A 19606-nucleotide genomic window follows, 5' to 3' on the forward strand; every position below is an offset into this window, starting at 1 on the left:
CCTCAAAAGGGTGTTTGGCGCCCTCCAGAAAATGGTGCCACGTGGACAAAGCCCAGCGAACAGCAAAAGCTTCTTTCTCCCAAATGGCTCAACGTCTCTCCGTGTCGGTTAGTTTGCGTGAGGTGTAAGTGCAGGGTTGTAATTTACCTTGGCTATTAGCTTGAAGTAGTACAGCTCCCACTGCCACTTCACTGGCGTCAGCTTGGGCCACAAAAGGTGTGTCCATGTCCGGGTGTTTGAGGACTGGTTCCTCCGCAAAAAGGCGCTTTAACTTCTCGAAAGCAGCTTGACAGTCCATAGTCCAATCCAGCGACTTGCTAGGTTTGGGTTTGGTCCCTCCTTTAGACTTAAGGAGGTTAGTTTTGGGGAGAGCTATCTTAGCAAAGGAGGGAATAAATTGACGATAGAAATTAGCAAAACCCAAAAACTTCTGCAATTGCTTACGTGTACGAGGGGCCTCCCACTCGGTGACTGTTTTGACCTTAGCGGGGTCCATTTCAATGCCCCTGTGGGAGATGCGATAGCCCAGGTAATCAACCTGCTCCTGATGGAATTCGCACTTGGATAATTTGGCGTAGAGTTCAGCCGCTCGGAGTTTTTTCAGCACTGTGCGAACAAGCCTCATGTGTTCTTCATGTCTCTTGTGTAAATAAGGATATCATCTAGATAGACGATAACTCCTTTGTAAAGATGGTCATGTAAAACCTCATTAATTAGCTGCATGAAAACAGCTGGCACCCCCTGGAGGCCAAATGGCATTACCCGAAATTGGAAACAACCAAGGGGGCAGTTGAAAGCAGTTTTCCATTCGTCCCCCTCTTTAATTCTGACTCTATATTATGCTTCTTTTAGGTCCAATTTAGTGAAAATATGGCTCTTCCCCAGTTGGGCCAGCATGTCTTTCATCAGTGGTAATGGGTACAGGTTCTGAGCTGAGATGCAGTTCAAGTTTTTGAAGTTCACACACAATCTGAGGGAGCCATCTTTCTTTTCTCTGAACAACACTGGCGCTGCTACCTGGCTGCCTCCCTGGCTCAATGAACCCCTTTTCAAATTTTTATCAATGAATTTTCTCATTTCCTCCATCTCTCTAGGGGACATGGAATATATTTGGGGCTTTGGAAGCTTTACTCCAGGTAAAATATCAATGGTGCAATCTATGGGCCTGTGAGGGGGCAATTTATCAGAAGATTTTTATTTTATTTTTATTTATTTTATTAATATTTATATTTATATTTCTCACTAAAAACATCCTTGAGGTCCCAATATTCCTTTGGAATTCTTTCCTCCCCCTCAATTTTCTCCTGCCCCCTGGCTGCCAGTGTGGGGTTAGTAGAATCAGAGTCTGGGGTTTCAACTTTCCCCTCAGGGTGTGGTTGTTCGAATCCGTAACCACCCCTCTCTCCAGTTAATGTGTGGGTTCCATCTACGGAGCCAGGGGAGTCCCAAGATAAGGGGCCGGTCCATCCCAGGCGCCACAATAAAAGTTATTAATTCTTGGTGGGTACCCATCCACATCTCGATGGGTTCAGTGGAAAAATGAGCAGGGCCGCCTCCCGCAATAGAACCATCAATTTGGCAAAAAGCAATAGGGTTTTTTAAAGTTTTTAATTTCAAGCCCAGCTTCTCCACCATCTCAGGGCTTATCATGCAACGGGAACATCCAGAGTCTAATAGAGCTTTCTCTGTTGCACCAGAAGAGGGCACTCTAAGCTCAATTGGGATAAGCATAGGGCCAGCACGGGAACTTACCCAGCGATGAGAATGCTCATCATCAGATTCATCAGACGAGCTGAGGCTTCCGTCCCCCTCCTCCTCTGGCTCGAAGCATCAAGAAATGTTCTCAGCAGCGAAAGCAGCCTCCTTCCTCTTGCCTGTAGTCTTCTCCGGTTTCCCCTCCCTCTGGAGGGGTGGAGCGGGTTGAGTCAGTTTGACGTGGCAATTCATAGCCCGATGCCCCTCCTTTCCACAGTGAAAACAAGTGAAAGGCTTGGCTTTGCCCGCAAAACCTCCCCTGCCTTCACTCCTTGAGCGGGGGGGGGGGGTTAGGAGGTGCTGGGGGGGATTTCTCAACTTCTCCCTCTCCATGCAACGAAATCTGACTAAATCCAATTCCACGTCTTCCGCGTTTTCATACCAAGCTTCTAAACGACGGGGAAGGCGTCTGTTTATGCATTGCTGATATACATCTTTATCCAAGCCATCAGCAAATTGATCCAGCAAGGCCTCTTCTGACCACCCCCTCATATAGGCTGACAATTCCTGAAATTCCTGCACATAGTCAGGCACAGTTTTCTTTCCCTGCTTAAGGGCCGTAAATTTCAGCCTAGCGCGACGCTCGGTCAAAGGGTCATCGAACCTTCTTCTCATGACTGCCATAAATTCATCAAAATTCCTCAGGAGAGGGGAATTGCATTTATGTAGCCCGACCATCCAGTCGGCTGCTTTCTTCTCCAAGGCCATTAACACCATTCTCACTTTAGTTTCATCTGTCTCTAAATCAGGCCCATATATTTCCATATAATTCCAGACCTGAATAATAAACAACCCGAGGCCTCTGGGTTCTCCATCATATTTTACGCTTAAGGGTGGCACCTTAGCCATCCGGCGTCGCCTGCCCCCTCCCCTGCTGTTGGAATGTCTCTAGCCGCAGGGGGGGAGGCTGGTTCTGGGTTTTCTTGCGCACAACCCCCTTCGGCCCCTCCAGTTTCCCTTAAGCTATGCATTGAGTACCTTTTGTCCAGCTCCTCTGTGGGCTCCCTTTCCACAGCTCTCTCTCGAATTCGACGTTCACTCCATGCCTCTTCAAGGAGCCTCATAGCTTGGGAGATTTTGTAGTCTTCTTCTCCAGTGCCACTCCAGTCAGCTGCTGGTTTTTTCTTTGGCCTCCTTCTCGTGACTCCAGCTTGTAATTCCTCAGGTTCCTCTTTCTGTTCCCACACCCCAAGTCCATCTGGGACGGACGGCAGATTCTTCCACTCTCAGTTCGGCTAGTCTTCTGTTAGAGATGGTCCCGCCGCTGCCCCCACTTCTTCCTCCTGGTCGCTTTCATGCAAAGACATTCTCTTTTCTTCTTGTGAGGGTACCCCCCTCAGTAGTTGTTCTCTCCGGGTTGGGTGCGAGGTCAGATTCAGCTTATTGCGACTTCATTTAATAATCAGGAAAGAAACCACTCAACTCCATTTGTTTGAAATCAAGTGTACTTTTATTAATTATAAACGAACAGTAGCAAAGCTAAGCTGAATCTGGTTAATTAGGCGCGAAAGCAAAGAATATCATGTATAATTCAATCCCCTCCCCCTGGCACCCCAGTCCATAGTCCAATTATAATGCACCCAACTGTCAGGTGGGTGATATCTTCAAAAGACATCACCAGGATGGAATGCCGGACAGTTAACCTTGGCGGGAAACTCCCTTCCTCCACATGCGCAGTAAGATGGTCAGGTCAGCATCTAGAATCTTCCTCCAGCACATCATGATTCCCCTCCCAAATACCATGCCCCCCCTCCCCGTTACAATGGCAGCCGAAGCAGCAGCAAAGCAGAGGCTGACACTGCATTCAGGTAATTAAGATTGCCAGAATGGAAAGTTTCCAACAAAACCAGATTAGATTCATGGTCTCATTTTGTTGTCCATGCATTCTTGTCTTTCAGATTGTATGTAGCACTTCTAGGCCATATACCATTCATAATTTTGCAGAATTTGTATTTTGCTAGAACCAATATTTATAGTATAGGTAGATTTCAACTTATGACCAGTTGTGTAATGAATATGCAAAGTTATGACACATTTTTAAAAAACCTATTTACAATTCAACCTCAAAGTTACAATTGCCGCCCCCTACAAAGTCATATGATTGTATTTCAAGGACTTGGTAACCAGCTTGTATTTATGTCTAGTTGCAATGTTCCATGGTTATGTGACTACAATTTGCAATGTTTTTTTACTATTTTTTGGCAAAAAAAATGTCCATGGAAGGATAGATTTGCATAGTGACCACTATATGTTTCTAAAAACAGTTGTAAAATTGAGTCCAGTCAAATGGTTCCTCAACTTATAACCACAACAACATACAACTAAAATTCCAGGTTTTATTGTAATTATAAGTCAAGAATCGCCTGATCTTCCTTGCTTATTGGAGACTATTGAGATAAATTATAATGGATGGGTATATCTATCAGAGGATTTTAAAATATGTAATTATACATGAATAAGTAATGTCAATGAATGCATTTTTTCTCTTGCTACTCTCAAAGATGAAAAACAAATATAGTCGTGTGACATTTAGTCTCAAACAGTGACAAAATTGAGCTGAAATAATTCAAAATATTAAAAAGTAAAATGAATAGTAAATGAACCAGAGAAAACTGGCTTAATACCACCTCTGGCAGTCAACTTATTCTCCAGAGCACCTGAAGGCAGGATAAGAAGTTAGGGATGGAAACTAATTGGAAAGGAAAAATTTCCTGACAGTTAGAACAATTAATCAGTGGAACAACTTGCCTCCAGAAGTTGTGAATGCTCCAACATTGGAAGTTTTTAAGAAGAGATTGGACAACTATTTGTCTGAAATGGTAGGGTTTCCTGCCTGAGCAAGGGGTTGGACTAGAAGACCTCCAAGGTCCCTTCCAACTTGGTTCTGTTCTGTTCTGTGTGCTTGGCAGAAACTGCCTTAATTTGATTTTAAAGTGAAATGCAAGTATAGAAAAACTGGTTTAGTGAATAAGCATAGAAGCTTACTTCAAACAATACCTGACTAGTTTTATTACGTTTAACCTATTTATGTGTATTTGTGGTTAATGTTTAGCCATTGAGAACTGATTATGTGTATGAATCTATTATAACTTTTGTACTTGAAGATATGTAAACAGATATGAAACCTTACTTGACAAGTCATTACTTAATACAACTATCCAAATAAGAAATGCATGTGTTTACTATTTGAGGTTCTTGGATTAATGTTAGTTCACCAATTCATCATACTCAAGACATAATTAGTATTTTGTCTCACCAAGGATTATTTATTCTTGTTCTTTGGATAATTTCCTAGAAAGGGATATAATCCTGAATGGTTTGTGACATTTTAAGACCTTAGATTTACAAGAAATAAAACAAAAATATGTATTCAGTATTCTGTCTTAAATTACAAAGAGAGGAAATGCAGATAAAAGTCCTCTGTTAATTGAAAAGTGCAATCAGACTAAGTAATGGAAATTGAATTTTATCTTTAGCACACTGAAGGAGAAAAGAATTTAAGAGTATGATACCAATCGAATATTAGATCACTGTGACATAAATAATCTGTGCACTAGAGCTTTCCTTCATAATAATTTTGCTAGTATTATGATGCCTCAGGGTATTTCCCATCTTTGATATAATAATCCAAGAGCATTATTCTAGAATGAGAAAAAAGAAATATTTTCTGCTTTGTCAATATTTCATACTTTCGGATTTCTTTGCGTCTGAAGTACTCATTTTCAAAATTCAAATTTCAAGTCAAAACAATATCATTTATTGCAGTTAAATATTTTCAAATAGGAAGACTAACATCTTTTTATCTTTTCTGCCTAGGTCCTTCCATTCCCAAGCCAGGTGGTATACAACAGAGTTGGAAAATGTGGGAGTCGGACTGTGGTTTTGCTGTTAAGAATTCTGTCCGAGAGGCATGGGTTCAATTTAGTTACATCGGATATTCATAATAAAACTAGGCTTACCAAGAATGAACAGGCAAGTTATCCGCTTACTTTTTCCCATTTTATATTCAGAAGATCAGAAAGTCAGAATAGAGTTGGAAGGAACCTTGGAGGTCTTCTAGTCCAACCCCCTGCTCAAGCAGGAGACCTTATACCATTTCAGACAAGTGGCTGTCCAATCTTTTCTTTAAAATCTCCAATGATGAAACACCTACAACTTCTGTTGGCAAGCTGTTCCATTGGTTAATTGTTTTCACAGTTAGAAAGTTTCTCCTTGATTCCACATTGCTTCTCTCTCCCTAATTCCACATTGCTTCTCTCCTTGATTAGTGTCCATCCATTTTTTCTTGTCTTGCCTTCTGGTGCTTTGCAAAATTCGTAGCAAGTCCATTTCAATGATGAAATTTTAAAATGCATTATACTAATGTCTGTTAGAGAGAGAAAGAGAGTGAGAGACAGTGTATCTCAGTCAAATATTGAACCTGGTTAATACTGGTACTGAAATACGTTCTGCCTTCAGGCATTTTGATGGAAATTGGCTTCATGAATGGAATGATATGTATGAATGGAATCCAGTAGTGCTTTAGATATTTTTGGTTAGCATTAGAGGTGCAGCTTTTCATGTACAATCAAACTAATTTGTTTTCAGAGAGTGGATTCTCCAAAGCAGATTTTGAGAGTAGAAATGCAACTGCTGATGGAAGAAAAATCATTTCTGTTCTATCAGAGGAAATTGCTTTCATTAATGGAATATCCAATTGGACGCTAGGTTAAATGTCCATTGTTCACTAAAAGTTTTGAATAAGCTTTCTTTAGTTTCACATTATGGTTGTCTATGGACAACCAGTCTGGCATTTGCATTTATTGCTATTTCTTTTCCTGGGGTTTAGTTATGTGTCAGTATGATGTCACCATGTTTTCAGAAATTTGCTCAGATCATTCTCTGAAGACATTTCTAACTGAATTAAAAATAGCACTAAAGCACTGGACTGTTACAATTGCTGTGCCAAACAGGTGTGAGAGAAGGCAAATATTGCTGGAAGTGGATAGTTATTTTTCTGGAAAAATGTTCACTCTTATTCTCAAATCATTTTTTTTTTGTGCTGAAAACCAAGATTGCTAAATATTGAGTGCAACCCTAAAATCAACCATGGAAAGTTTAAGTTCAGCACATTTGTGCTTGTTTTGGGGGATCAAAGTTAAAAGCAAACATCACATAAAGTTCAGTGAAATCCTGTAACTAATAGGTACTCAAAAATGATTTATGATATGGCCTTGAAGTTTAAAATTTGTAAGATCAAACTAAATATATCAAAGAAACTTTAAAAAGTCCCTCTATGAGGAAGATGGGTGGTTCAAAATGTGAAAAATAAATAAAGCATTAATTGGGCCTTTGTGAACATTAGGTGTATGGATGACAGGAAGTGTTCGGAAAGAATGATGCAGAAAATAGAATTTGGAAAACAAGACATTCTAATCAGGAAGCTGACATATTTCACATTAAAAAGAGGTTCTTTCTGTGTGAGTTTGAATACATACAGAGACAGAGGTGTGTGTGTTGCAAAACTTCGAAGTCTCTTGTGATCTACCACTCTGATCCAGTATGAATTGATAGATAAATGTTTTTCAATCTAGGGTAGAGGAGAGTGATGAGCCCAGAATCACTCTGATAATATTTTGCCTAAGGAAGGATTAGACCCTGGAATTTTCCAGCCGGATCAAGCATCTTAAACACTGTATCACACTACTTCTCTTTTGTGTACATACTTCATGTTTATGTGCATGGAGAAGACTTATACAGTGTTACTGGATAATTAGTTACAAATCTTTTCATCAGAAAAAAGTTGCGTGTTTTTCTAGCAAACTACATACAGTACTCAACCACAGAAGGCTATGTTGAATATCAATATTTAATATAATTTAATATGATTCAGACTTATTCATAGTAAGATTATATTCAGGCTGTTTGATATTTGCCTATGATGCTGATACAGTAATGCCTGGGAGTTGTTGGAACTTATAGGATGAAAGGCAGTATTCTTATTGGTGAATCTGGAATTCACAATATATAGAATTAAGAGTAAGCAGAGGAATTTGAAGACAAGTAGCTGAGGTCATAAGCATATAACAGATGATTGGGGAATTGACTTATTCGGATAATAATTCAAGAGCACTCCAAACAACCTACAATATTGCTTTTCCAGCAGCAGCACATTGCATAAAAAAAGACAAATTGAGTTTAATAGAGTTTTAAAGACTCAGATTTTCAACAGGATTCCATTTTTAAAAATAGAAACATCAATTAATTAAATTTAGGATATTGATTCATATGCTTATGCATGCAAACATTTTTTTTTCTTCCGTTCAATCAAGAACAATTATTGGAAATTGCATGGACAAGTCCCTGCTGTTTTCCTAGCAAGGTTTTTCAGAAATGATTTGTCATTGCCTTTTTCTTAGGACTGAGAAAGAGTGACTGGCCCCAATCACCCAGTTGGTTTTGTGCCTAAACAGAACTAGAACTCACATTGTTCCCATGATCTCACGTTCCCAGTTAGTACCACCTATTTCTACCACATAAACATATAAAGGCACTAAATTAATTTAATTAATTAAATTAATCCTGATGACTGATTGGAGGGAATAATCAGGACTAGGTATAGAAATCAGGCAAATTGTGTCTCCTAAATGCTCTCCCTACTTTGATGTTGGAAGAAAACAGATTGACTTTGGTGCAGCTTCTAGTTAAAACTTCTGTGAAATGTAGAACATGAATAATCTGTTCCTAATCAGTGAGGCCATGGAAATAACTTTTTTTATCTGCAATGTTTCTGTGGAGATTGATTTGCAGGGGGAAAGGAAGATGGGATTATAAGGATGTGACATTGGTTCGCCTATCTCAGGAACATCTGATTTGAGAAAGATTCTAGAAGTATATCTTACAATAATATATTTAATGGAGTTTATTTTAAATCAGAATGTCAGGAGTCATAACAAAGAAGAAATGCAATGGTTAAATCACCCAGCTTTAACACTGTAAATTTAAAATAAATAAAACATACATCCATTTTCTCACATCATGTTTTGATTTTCAGAGAGATGCATTTCAATGGTATGTTATTACTTAGAATGATGCATATCTATTTTTAAAATAACACAACACCATATATAATATTATTGCAAGCATTGGCAAAATAATGTAAGAGGAAAGAGTTTTAACTCAGATATAAAGAAATCTTAAGTTAAAGCTCTTTCCAATTTACTATCTCTTTGAAATATGGCACTATTTTATTCCCAAGTAACAAAATTATATTTTATTTGAATAACATTTGACTTTATTTTCAGTCTTTGTATACTGTATATACTCGAGTATAAGCCTAGTTTTTCAGCCCACTTTTTGGGCTGAAAAAAGCCGCCTCGGCTTATACTCGAGTCAGTGAAAAATTTGCCCGAAATGGAGGAGAAAAAGGGGCGGGGCCATGCCGCTGGGTGACACTCGTGAATGGCCCAGTGCCCCTGTGAGTTTCCCCTCCCTCTGTGTCAGTTTGCCGCACAGCGCGCACCGCACCATCCCCCCTCCTCACGTTCTAATGTAATGCAGGGCTGTCTTACGATTCCCCTTCCTCCCCCTCCTGCCGCTCTGCAACGATGTCCCACCTCCTCCTTGTTATGGCAAGCAGCCACATAGCGATGTCCCACCTCCTCTGGTACAGTGATCCAATGATAGGAATCACTGTGCCGTGTGTCATAGGAGGCGGGACATCGCTCCCGCGGCTGCACGGGACATCATCATCACAGCGGGACATCAGCATCATGAGGTGAGTGAAGTATTTCATTGAATACACCGCTAGTTTACTGTTTTTCTTTGAAATAAATATTCAAAAACATTATTGGTATCTATTTTTATTTTTGAAATTTACTGGTAGCTGCTGCATTTCCCACCCTAGGCTTATACTCGAGTCAATAACTTTTCCAGGTTTTTGTGGTAAAATTAGGTGCCTCGGCTTATATTCGGGTCGGCCTATACTCGAGTATATACGGGTAAGTCGGCTTTGGTGTTTTCCTACAAATCACTTGTTAATGCCACCAAGTGGAGTATTACTGAAAATGCAGTCTATTTTTTTTACTGAACTTCTAATATATTTTAGTAAGAAAAATGTATTTATAAAGACATATTTAAAAAAAACAGAAAACAATAGTTTTCCATAATCCTAAATTGTTCACAATTCGGAAATACTTTACCAGGAAATAACTTCCCAGTGTAATGAATAATCCACAGTAAGGTATAGTGTACTCTGTTGATATATTATCTTTTCTCTGACTTCAAGTTTTGTACAGTATTGTGAAAGTAAAGAAGTTATCAGTACAACAATTTTATTGAATTGAATTCTTTGTTGAATTTTTTAAAAAGAATTAAAACTGATTTCTATTCAAGTTTTACATTGATATTAATTAATTATATGCATACCCCTATAACTTACATTCATACCAGTGACGTGCGGTGAGGTTTATGGCTGGTGTGGCAAAAAGAAAAAAAGTGGCTTTTGGCCGCTGTCAAGAAAGAGGCTTTTGGCCGCTCCCGGCGGTATGTCCGCCATACACACACACACACCCCAAAGAATCCCAGACAGACAAACAAGCAGCTTCCCCACCATGGGCTTTGTTCTTAACCGACAGCGGGCAAAGGGAATAGAGAGAGGCAGTGGTGAGGCTGCCTTTTGCGGGGAGAGCAGGAGCTTGGCCAACCACGGAAAGGTGCCACGGGGTTGGGAAATAAAGTGCCAGCCCGGGGTTGGGAAATAAAGTGCCAGCCCGTGCTCCAGCAGAGGCGATTAAAACACGCACATGCACACACACACACACAAATTACTTATAATAATACAAATTACTTACAAATTACAATAATTTTGAATTCCTCTCCCCTCCCTCTGACCCACATACCTTTTCCAGCTGTTTCACAGAGGATTTCAACTCTTCTCTTGTCTGCCATGATGAAAATGTAAAAAATGTAAAAAGAAAAAGGCAAGAGCTGCTGAAGTAAGGCTGGATTACCTGCTGCCAGAGTCTCTAATGGATGACTCTGCTTAACTGTTTAAAAAAGCCTCTAAAAAAAAAGTGCCCTGCAGAGGTGAGAGAACCACGTCCCTCTACATAAGGAATTTTTCGCCTTTTAACCCTTGCTTAACTCTGCTCAAGTGATCATAAAGATAGACTAAATGAGGCATGTGGTTCTCTCACCTCCTCCTGTAGAGGGCACTTTTTTAGAGGCTTTTTTAAACAGTTAAGCACTAAGCAGAGTCATCCACTGTGACTCTGGCAGCAACTACCTCAGCCTTTTTCCTTTTAATTTTTCTTTTCTTTTCATGACAGTGGTGAGGCCCTGCCTCCCCTGACTGCACATCACTGATTCATACATACATATAGTATGTGTTCATCTTTTTTGGATTAGAGTATTATAATCACATAAAAAAGAGGAAAAATATAGCTTATCTAATTTACATGAACACATTTTCTACACCTCTTCATATCTTTCTATAATTTGAAACCATCAAATAATTTCTTTCTTTCTTTCTTTTTTTCTTTCTTCTTTCTTTTTGCAATAATAATTTTATAACCATTTTCCCCTCATCCATGACTACTTTCAATTCATAATTTCACCAAGCATCCTTATTCGCACTTCCCCTTAGCATAACTTGACACAGTTTTGTGGCACACTGTAATATAACTATTTTCATTCTGTCCACATCCTCTTTCCTTATACTCTTCATTCATTGTTTCTTTATTTTTTTTCATATAGAGTGTGTATTTTGTGTTCCTACAGTCATTCAAATTCTAGTCCCATTTCCCCACCCCCATGTCTTTCTTCCATGCATTTCCCACTCCACGAAGATTTACTCTTGGCACTACCAAAAAATGATCTGGCCCACATTCTGAATCTTTCATCACCCTCATCAGACTAATTGTTTTAATCTTTTATCCTACACAACCAAATCAGTCACTTTCTTATATTCATTCTTTTGTAGTGTGTACGAATGTATGCATAGGCTTAAGTTTAACCATGTATTCAAAACATGCATTTCTGTAAGCAGATACTAAAAAAACCTGTTACCAGTCACATTTATTTTTAGGTTCTGAGGAGACCAGTGGGTTTTTTTGTATGGGTGTGAATGGTGTCTTGTCTCATTCCCATGTGTCAATTCATGTCTTTAATAATTTTCCCCTTTATCCTGTTCACTACACAATTGTTTCATCTTTTGTTCTTCCACTATTACCATTCATTAGAGCATAACATTCAACTATTATTAAGTTAATGATGCCAATTCATACTTTCTGACATGCATTATAGCCCTTTCATTTATAATTAAATTTATATTTTCATTTCCTTAGAGGTATTCATCAGCATCAATGTTAAAGGTCAGATCATCATCCTTTATTTCTATTACGCTACATTCCTTCCCTTTTTTAAAATTTCTCAGCACACATCATTTAACATTTTATGACCAGTCACAATGGCCTCAGAATGGGTACTGTATGGCTGGTCATGGTAAAACTTTGCATTGCAGTCACATGACCGCATTTTGGTGCTTGACAACCTGTTCACATTTATGACCTCTTCCTAGTAACTTGCAAACATGTCATCACCGTTTGTAATATTCTATGCCAGCTTCCCTAGAAAGTCAGTGGGGAAGCCAGCAGGAAAGGTTGCAGGTGGAAGGGAGGTTGAGTTTTAGGTCCATTTCCCCAGCATGCTGAGGAATTTCCCTTTCCTCCTGCATGTGGAGGAGTGGACTTCAAATCTGGCAAAAATGCAATTGAACACCATCATTCTGCCAATCATTTAAAAGGCTCTTCTTCAAATTGCACTATTTGGAGAAAAAGCCTTTAAGGCAATGACGAGAATAGTTGCCTGCTCACAGGATGGAACAAGGCAGCCTCAATCGTCAGCAGCTGCCAAACAACAGAAAGGTAAGTGGATGGTCTTTGTGGGGCTGGAAAAAGGCACAGGTCTCCTGGGTGTGGTGAGGGGGCTGTGCCCCCTACTTACTCTATCATGTCTGGGAGGCCTAGACCGTCTCCCTGGCGTTCTGCTGGACAACCCACATTAATATTTAATTATCCCAGCTGGGACAGCCAGGCTTGCGGTCAGTATGTGAACTGATCCTGTGGTTGTCTTGATTAATAACTGTTTCAATCAACAACTATGGTCATAAAATGGAGGACTAACTGTACATTTTCCTTATACTTCTCTTCTGTTGATTGTTTAGCCAAGAAATTTGAAATATAAACTTCCAAGATCACAAAAGTTCTAACTAGATTTACCATAGAGAAACTAATGAAGAAATTAGTGGAGGGGGGGAGATTCCAGAGATTGCAAGCTGTCTTTATAATGAAACCAAGATTCTTGTTCTTGCAATGGTTTCTTCTACTCTCACACACAAAAGGTTAGAAATCATTTTCATGAGCAGGAGGGAGAGTGATTATTTCCACCTGTCTTGTTTTGGTAACAAGTTTGTCTGGCAGTGGATTTGTGGCTGCATGAGAAATGGTTGTCACATTTAATCCGTTAACTGATGGTCTTTATCATGTAATCCTGTTTCATTGCAAGACATGATTCTCTGTATGCCACGGTTGTCACCAAAGACACTGATAGTTGCTGAGCCACACGGACTTAGTCAATTGAGACGTTCACAAAATACTTTTTATTAATATAAAGAAGGAGTAGATTGGTTTTGGCCAAACCATATGCAGCACTTCTGAGAACAGTAAAATACTACTGGTCAGTCTTGGTGTGTTTTGACCATTGTGGCAGGGGTAAAATGCTACCGGTTCTGACCGGTTTGCCCAAACCGGTAGTTTAAAAAATGCTACCGGTTTGGGCAAACCATTTTTCTGATTATCAGCTGTGACGCGTGAATTATATTAGCTAGAAAGCAGGATTTCCTGCTTTTGCAGGCAGTCTGTGCAGGCACGGAAGTGCATGCGTGTGCTCACATTGCTACCGAACTGGTAGCAAAGGTAAGTGGATTTCATCCCTGCATTGTGCCACAAGAATAAACAATGCACATTTCTGTCCTGAGCATGCACATCTCACAAACCTTGGATGTACAGATTACATGGTCAGGATGCATGTATTGATTTTTATCACCTAACCAAAAGTATTTTTGCACAGTTGTGCACAGTTTTGCAATTCTGGGATTTCAGCTGGCTATAATGAAAATATAATTTGTACAGGGTATTTCAAATTACCACTTGGATATACAATGTAAGTATTTAGATTATAAAATAAACTGACTGAAGTCTTAATCCCTGGCAAGAAAGTCTAGAAATCTTTTACAAATATCTAATAGTAACACTTTTGGATTGATGTAATATAGTATGTTCCAGATATGTTGAGGCTTTGCAAAATTAGGGAGAACACAGTTGCAGAAATCACTTCAATTCAAGCTTTCAAAAAAAGGGGTGGAAGGGAAGAGTCTTAAAATTAAATTATCTTTTAAAAACAAAATCTCCATGGAAACTAAACACAAATAATATTTGTGAAGGAATTGACTGAAATAATGAAGAACATTGCTGTGTTTATTTGGAGCATAATGCAGTGATGAAAATTAGGAGTTGGAAAAGTTATTGTTGTAGGAGAAATTAGCTCTGATTTAATGAAATTTAATGTACTGTTTTTGTAAGTGCATTAAACGTATGCACGTATCATTGTGTTTGTATGCTTTATGAACATAAGTGGATCTCAGGTAGCTGACTGATTTGTTTCTGCTGCTTCTGCATTAGTGCTTCATGCCCAATAAATTTCCCAATAAGAGAAGAGGAAATTAATTTTTAAAATTATAAAGTTCAGGAAATAAAGTTGAATATTTTTATATGAAAAAAATCATGGTCCCCCCCCCCGCCCCAAGCTACTGTTTGTGGCTAGTCTTGCTGCAATCTAATGAGTCAGAGCCCAATGAAATAAGTAGCTTTTCATGGCTTCTCTTTGAAACTGTTTATCTTAATTTTTGTTTCTTTTTGTTTTTAGATGGAATTGATTAAAAACATAAGCATTGCAGAGCAGCCCTATTTATTCACTAGACACGTTCATTTCCTTAATTTCTCAAGGTAAGGACTCATTTAATTTTAATAGCATATTGCAATGAACAGACAATTGGTTTAGGCAATCCTTTTACTTTTAATTTAATGTTTAGCTACAGAAAACACATCCTTTGATAACTGTTTGTCATGCGAATCTGCTTCTTTATTTTGAGCACCCTGTGATTTATTTGGGGAATATACAGTATGTGCACTGACACACATCCTATAACAATGTAAGATTCTACCATAAGGAAGTTGCATTTCTGTCACAAACCAGAAAAGCAGTGATGCAGAATTCCCCTAGCCATCCATTATATCAAGGATAAGGATTTTTTGATAAAAAGGAAGAAGGAAGGATTTTGTATGTTCTATTACTGAGCAAAATGTTTGGGAATAAAATGTGTATCTTTATTTTTATTTATTGGTATGCACTATATGCTTCTTTCAGAGGTCATTTGCGTTTCCAAACTTTCCAACTGGAAACTTGGCATCATGTTATGCAAAAAGGAATCTTCTGCCAAAATTCCATTTGATTTTTTAAAATGTTCCTCTGCACGTATACTTTGCTATTGAAGACCTTTAGCTGTTAAAATTTACTATTGTAATCTGAAAAGTCTTGAGAGAGGATTTCAAGTTCAAATTCAAGTTATAATCCCATAAGCTTTATGATCTAAGATATCATAACAGGTAGTCCTCGACCTACAACCACAATTGAGTCCAGAATGTTGGTGGTATGTCATTGTGGTCATAAGCCATCACCTTACTGGACTTGATTTTACAAGTATTCTTATGAAGAGCTTTAAATGAATCACATGATTCATTAAGTGATTCACATAGTTGTAAATGAATGTCAAAAAAAACCCTGCAAAAACATTGCAAAACATAAAAAGTGACTTTAGGATGCTGCAACCAGTTATAATTGTGAGCAAATGCTCAGCATGCAATTTAAAGGTAAATAATATGTAACTTTTTTGAGCCTGTTGTAACTTTGAACAGTCGTTAAGTGACCATTCATAAATTGAGCATTACCTATAAGTCAGAAAAACATAATTATATGGAGGAATAAGTTTAAATTTGCACAATGTTGTTTGAAGGAGATCAGAATAAGAGGTGTGCAGCCTGTTTCAATGTACATGTAAATCTATATAAAGTTCAGTTTCATTTGCAAAATGGTGCTTTTTCTAAAATTTCACACGCAGAATGTTTAAAAATGAAGTGTTATACACACCTTTGTGCTACAAAGAACTACAAAGTTCTGCAAACTGATATCAGAAACAAAATAAATTTATATGAGTAGTCCTTGACCTACAACCATTCAGTCAATAACTTGCCAAGTTATAATGGCACTGAGTAACTGGTGGTTATGATTTCAGAGTTCTTGCCATCCCAGCATTGCTAGAGTCACATGATCAAGATCTGGGTACTTGGCAACCTGTTTGCACTTAACAATTTGTTGCCATTTATCCCACAATCATTTGATCATGATTTGCAACCTTTCCTGGGGAGCTGGGGTAAATCTCCTCCACCCATGCACCTGTCCCCAGCCCTCTGCACTTGCACTCACTCACTCCCATGTACCCTCCCTGAGCAACATTACACACCCCTAGGCACTCCCTAACCTATACTGTGCCTCTTGCCTGCCCTTCCTGACATGCACCTCTGCAACCCATGCAACTCTTGTGCCCTCTCATGCACCCTACCATGTGTCACCTCTTGTATCCCTTGTACTTTCTTGGTCCTCCTTTGCACCCATGCCTTTTAAACACCCTCCCCAATCTTCCCTCACATCAGCCACTTACCTTTCTGTGAGCCTGGGAATCACAACTTCTCCCACTGACTTTGGCTGTAGCAAGTCAGCTGGAAGTTGCCTCACCTAATGACCGCGGGATTCAGTTAATGATGGCAACTGGAACACAGGTATTGGCGCCACTAAGCAGTGTTATTCCTCTTTATATTCACATCTCACAGCAACAGAAATCCTCATCCTAACTGTTCTAATAGCAGATCCTAATGCCCTAGTAGCAGCTCTTACACTGGTGCCTCAAAACTACAAAGAGTTCCTCTTCCCTCTACAATTATAAACAGGAATAGCCATCTTTTAGTATTGGGACTAGGCAAGAGGGTATGCTTTATCTCCATGTGGCATTTTGCATCATGCGGGCAACATGCTCTGCTGCTGTAAGGAATGAAAATGGTGGCTGCCTTTGTTATCTCGATCCAGGTCAGACCAGAATTATTGAATTATTATCCAAACTCGATTGCAGAAAATATGACTTCAACAACAGAGTGGTCAACACCTCGAATGCTTTACCTAACTCCGTTGTTACATCCCCAAACCCTCACAGCTTCAACCTTAAACTGTCTACCATGGACCTCACCCAATTCCTACGAGGTCCCTAAAGGGGGTGTGCCAAAGCGCACCAGCGTGCCTACCGTCCCTGTCCTACCATCCCCATTTATTTGTATCCATTTCCTTTGTTCATGTACGTGTTCATACTTATACCTACTATCTTGTACATGTTTGATAAACAAGCAAACAAAAACAAATAAATATTTAGTAGGGATGCCAAAACATGGCTGCAAAACTCAAAGTGACCACTAGATGGCAGTCAAGAGATTTTCAAACATTTTTTGTTTGTTTTTTAAATAGCAACTATTCCTTACTTTTTTCTATCATCAACTAGTTCTCCAGAATTTTGCAGCTCAAATCTTTCCAACCTAACCCTGGGAAAAATGTTTTCATTCTTTATATTTCCCCCCTATATTTGGGGCTACACATAGGTAAACTATCTAGTGAAATATCGGAATCAGTTTAATTGAATATAGCATACAGGTTTTTTTGAATTTTGAAAAACATTGCAGCATTGGATTGTGAGCATTAACTTCCTCCAGCTGCTTATTTTTTAATTGAAAGATTGGCATTTGAGGGGAAGAAGGCGCACAGTAAATACTTCTTAGCTGAAGCAATTGCCTTAGTGATACAAACATAAATTGAAGAAGGGTGGAAGTCCCTATAAGACAATCTACATCTGTCATGATGAAGTGATGTATGTTTTGGAAGATGTTGAGAATTCTTGAGCTGAATGAATGAAATTCTATTCTCTTTAGGCTCATGGGAGGTGTGCCACAATTTATAATTTATTTCATATTTTATTCTGCTTTCCCATCTGCTACGTTTGCCCTTGAAGTTTGGCATTGACCAAAGATATGTACAGAAATCTGGGTCTTCTAGTGCAAATGGATAGCTTTTCTGAATTCTGGCTAATTAGGTCAGAAGATATGTTTAGTTATAAATTATACTATAGTTTTTGTAGCAGGAGAGCCATGTTAGTCTATGCTAGCCAAAACTCAGGAGGAGTCTGGTAGTCCATTTTTTTTTTTTTTTTTTGAGTAACAGATTTTATCCAAAGGCGTAAGCCATTCTGAGCCCCAGAATGTATCACTTCATTTGATGCATCATGCACGGGATAGCTAATTCGATGTAGAACTTAAAGGGGCCAGGGGACTGAGGAAAGTAGGGGAAGCAGTAGTTAGGGAAATGCAGGCTAGATGTGGGAAAAGTTACGGATTCCTTTTAAAGTACCGCATCCCCAATTTAAACCCTACATCGCTTTACCCATTCCATACACTGGATAAAGTGCACTGCAGTTCACACAACATTTTACATTTTGTAATAACTTTTTTCAGTCTGAAAGGTGCTGGCAGACTTCTTGTGATAATTGGTAAGAGCATATATCTAGAATAGCAGAGTCCCCCTCTCCCTCTTTTTTTTATTGTTGTAGAAGATGGTCCAGGCAAGTGAGCAGAATATAAAATAGGGACTAAATTCAAGAGGACTGAAGTGGTATCCTTTCTCAGATTGTGCAGCTAAATTGGAGTTTAAAATTGGAAATCTAAATGGCAGCAAGATCTAATTCATCGATACTGCTTGAATCAGTTTGGTGAGAGAACATTCCACAGTTACATGTCCACCTCCTTCTCTTGTAACCACCCTTTTCATGTATATTGGTAAGGCTATAGAAGATTTCGGCAAATGTGCAAGTCAGTAGGTGGCATGGTTAGACAATTGATACACCTGGTTCTGCAATACCTGTTCTGACTTGGGCTATATGCCACATATGGGCATTATTAATCACTAGCTGATAACCCAGCGTTGCCAGGATATTTATTTATAGGGGGCAAATGTCCAAACCAAATGTAATTTCTAATGTTGGATTTTCCCTCTTACCAGAGGGAGCCCCCTTGTGGAGTACCATGAAACTGTTACCATTCTACTGCACTGTACAATAAAAGCCATTTTACGGAAATACAGTAGAAGCCATTTTAAGGCACAACAGGCTGTATCTTAACAGAACACACAGACCCCGAGGGGTGTTAGGGGTGTCTTACCCCCCCCCCCACATGTTTTTTTTCCAGTGAGTACCAGGTTTGGTTGAAATTGCTTTAGGCGTTCCAGAGTTATGCTGGAACATACACCCATACCCACCCACACACACACACACACACACACACACACAGCCATTTTTATATAGAGAGATGAACTGCAGGTGTGTTCAATCTGTAACCCAGGTGCCACATGCAGCTCTGCACAGTTAGTAATGTGATTGTGCATATTGTAAACTTTTAACATTATTCTGTGATTTACATACATTAACTCTAAGGTGACCAGATTTTCAGATTGGTAAAGAGGGACACCTTTGACGCGGGTGGGTGGGGGCCTTGATTAAAAATTTTATACGGAGCAACAAAAATTTTCATACAACGCAAAAATAGTATTGTAATATTTTTTTTATTTCAACATAACTACAATTTACAAATATAAATTGTAACTGTTG

At 39.0% G+C, this 19606-nt stretch overlaps 1 protein-coding gene across 1 annotated transcript in view; it reads left to right on the plus strand.

The window, feature by feature from the left end:
- UST (uronyl 2-sulfotransferase) overlaps nucleotides 1–19606 on the plus strand; it is a 157232-nt gene that overhangs the window by 92060 nt on the left and 45566 nt on the right. The window contains 2 exon segments of the mRNA XM_032217056.1: nucleotides 5572–5727; nucleotides 14719–14798. Of these exon segments, the coding sequence (XP_032072947.1) occupies nucleotides 5572–5727; nucleotides 14719–14798 (236 nt within the window).

This window comes from Thamnophis elegans, chromosome 4 (assembly GCF_009769535.1).
Source record: "Thamnophis elegans isolate rThaEle1 chromosome 4, rThaEle1.pri, whole genome shotgun sequence".
NCBI classification, from domain to species: domain Eukaryota; kingdom Metazoa; phylum Chordata; class Lepidosauria; order Squamata; family Colubridae; genus Thamnophis; species Thamnophis elegans.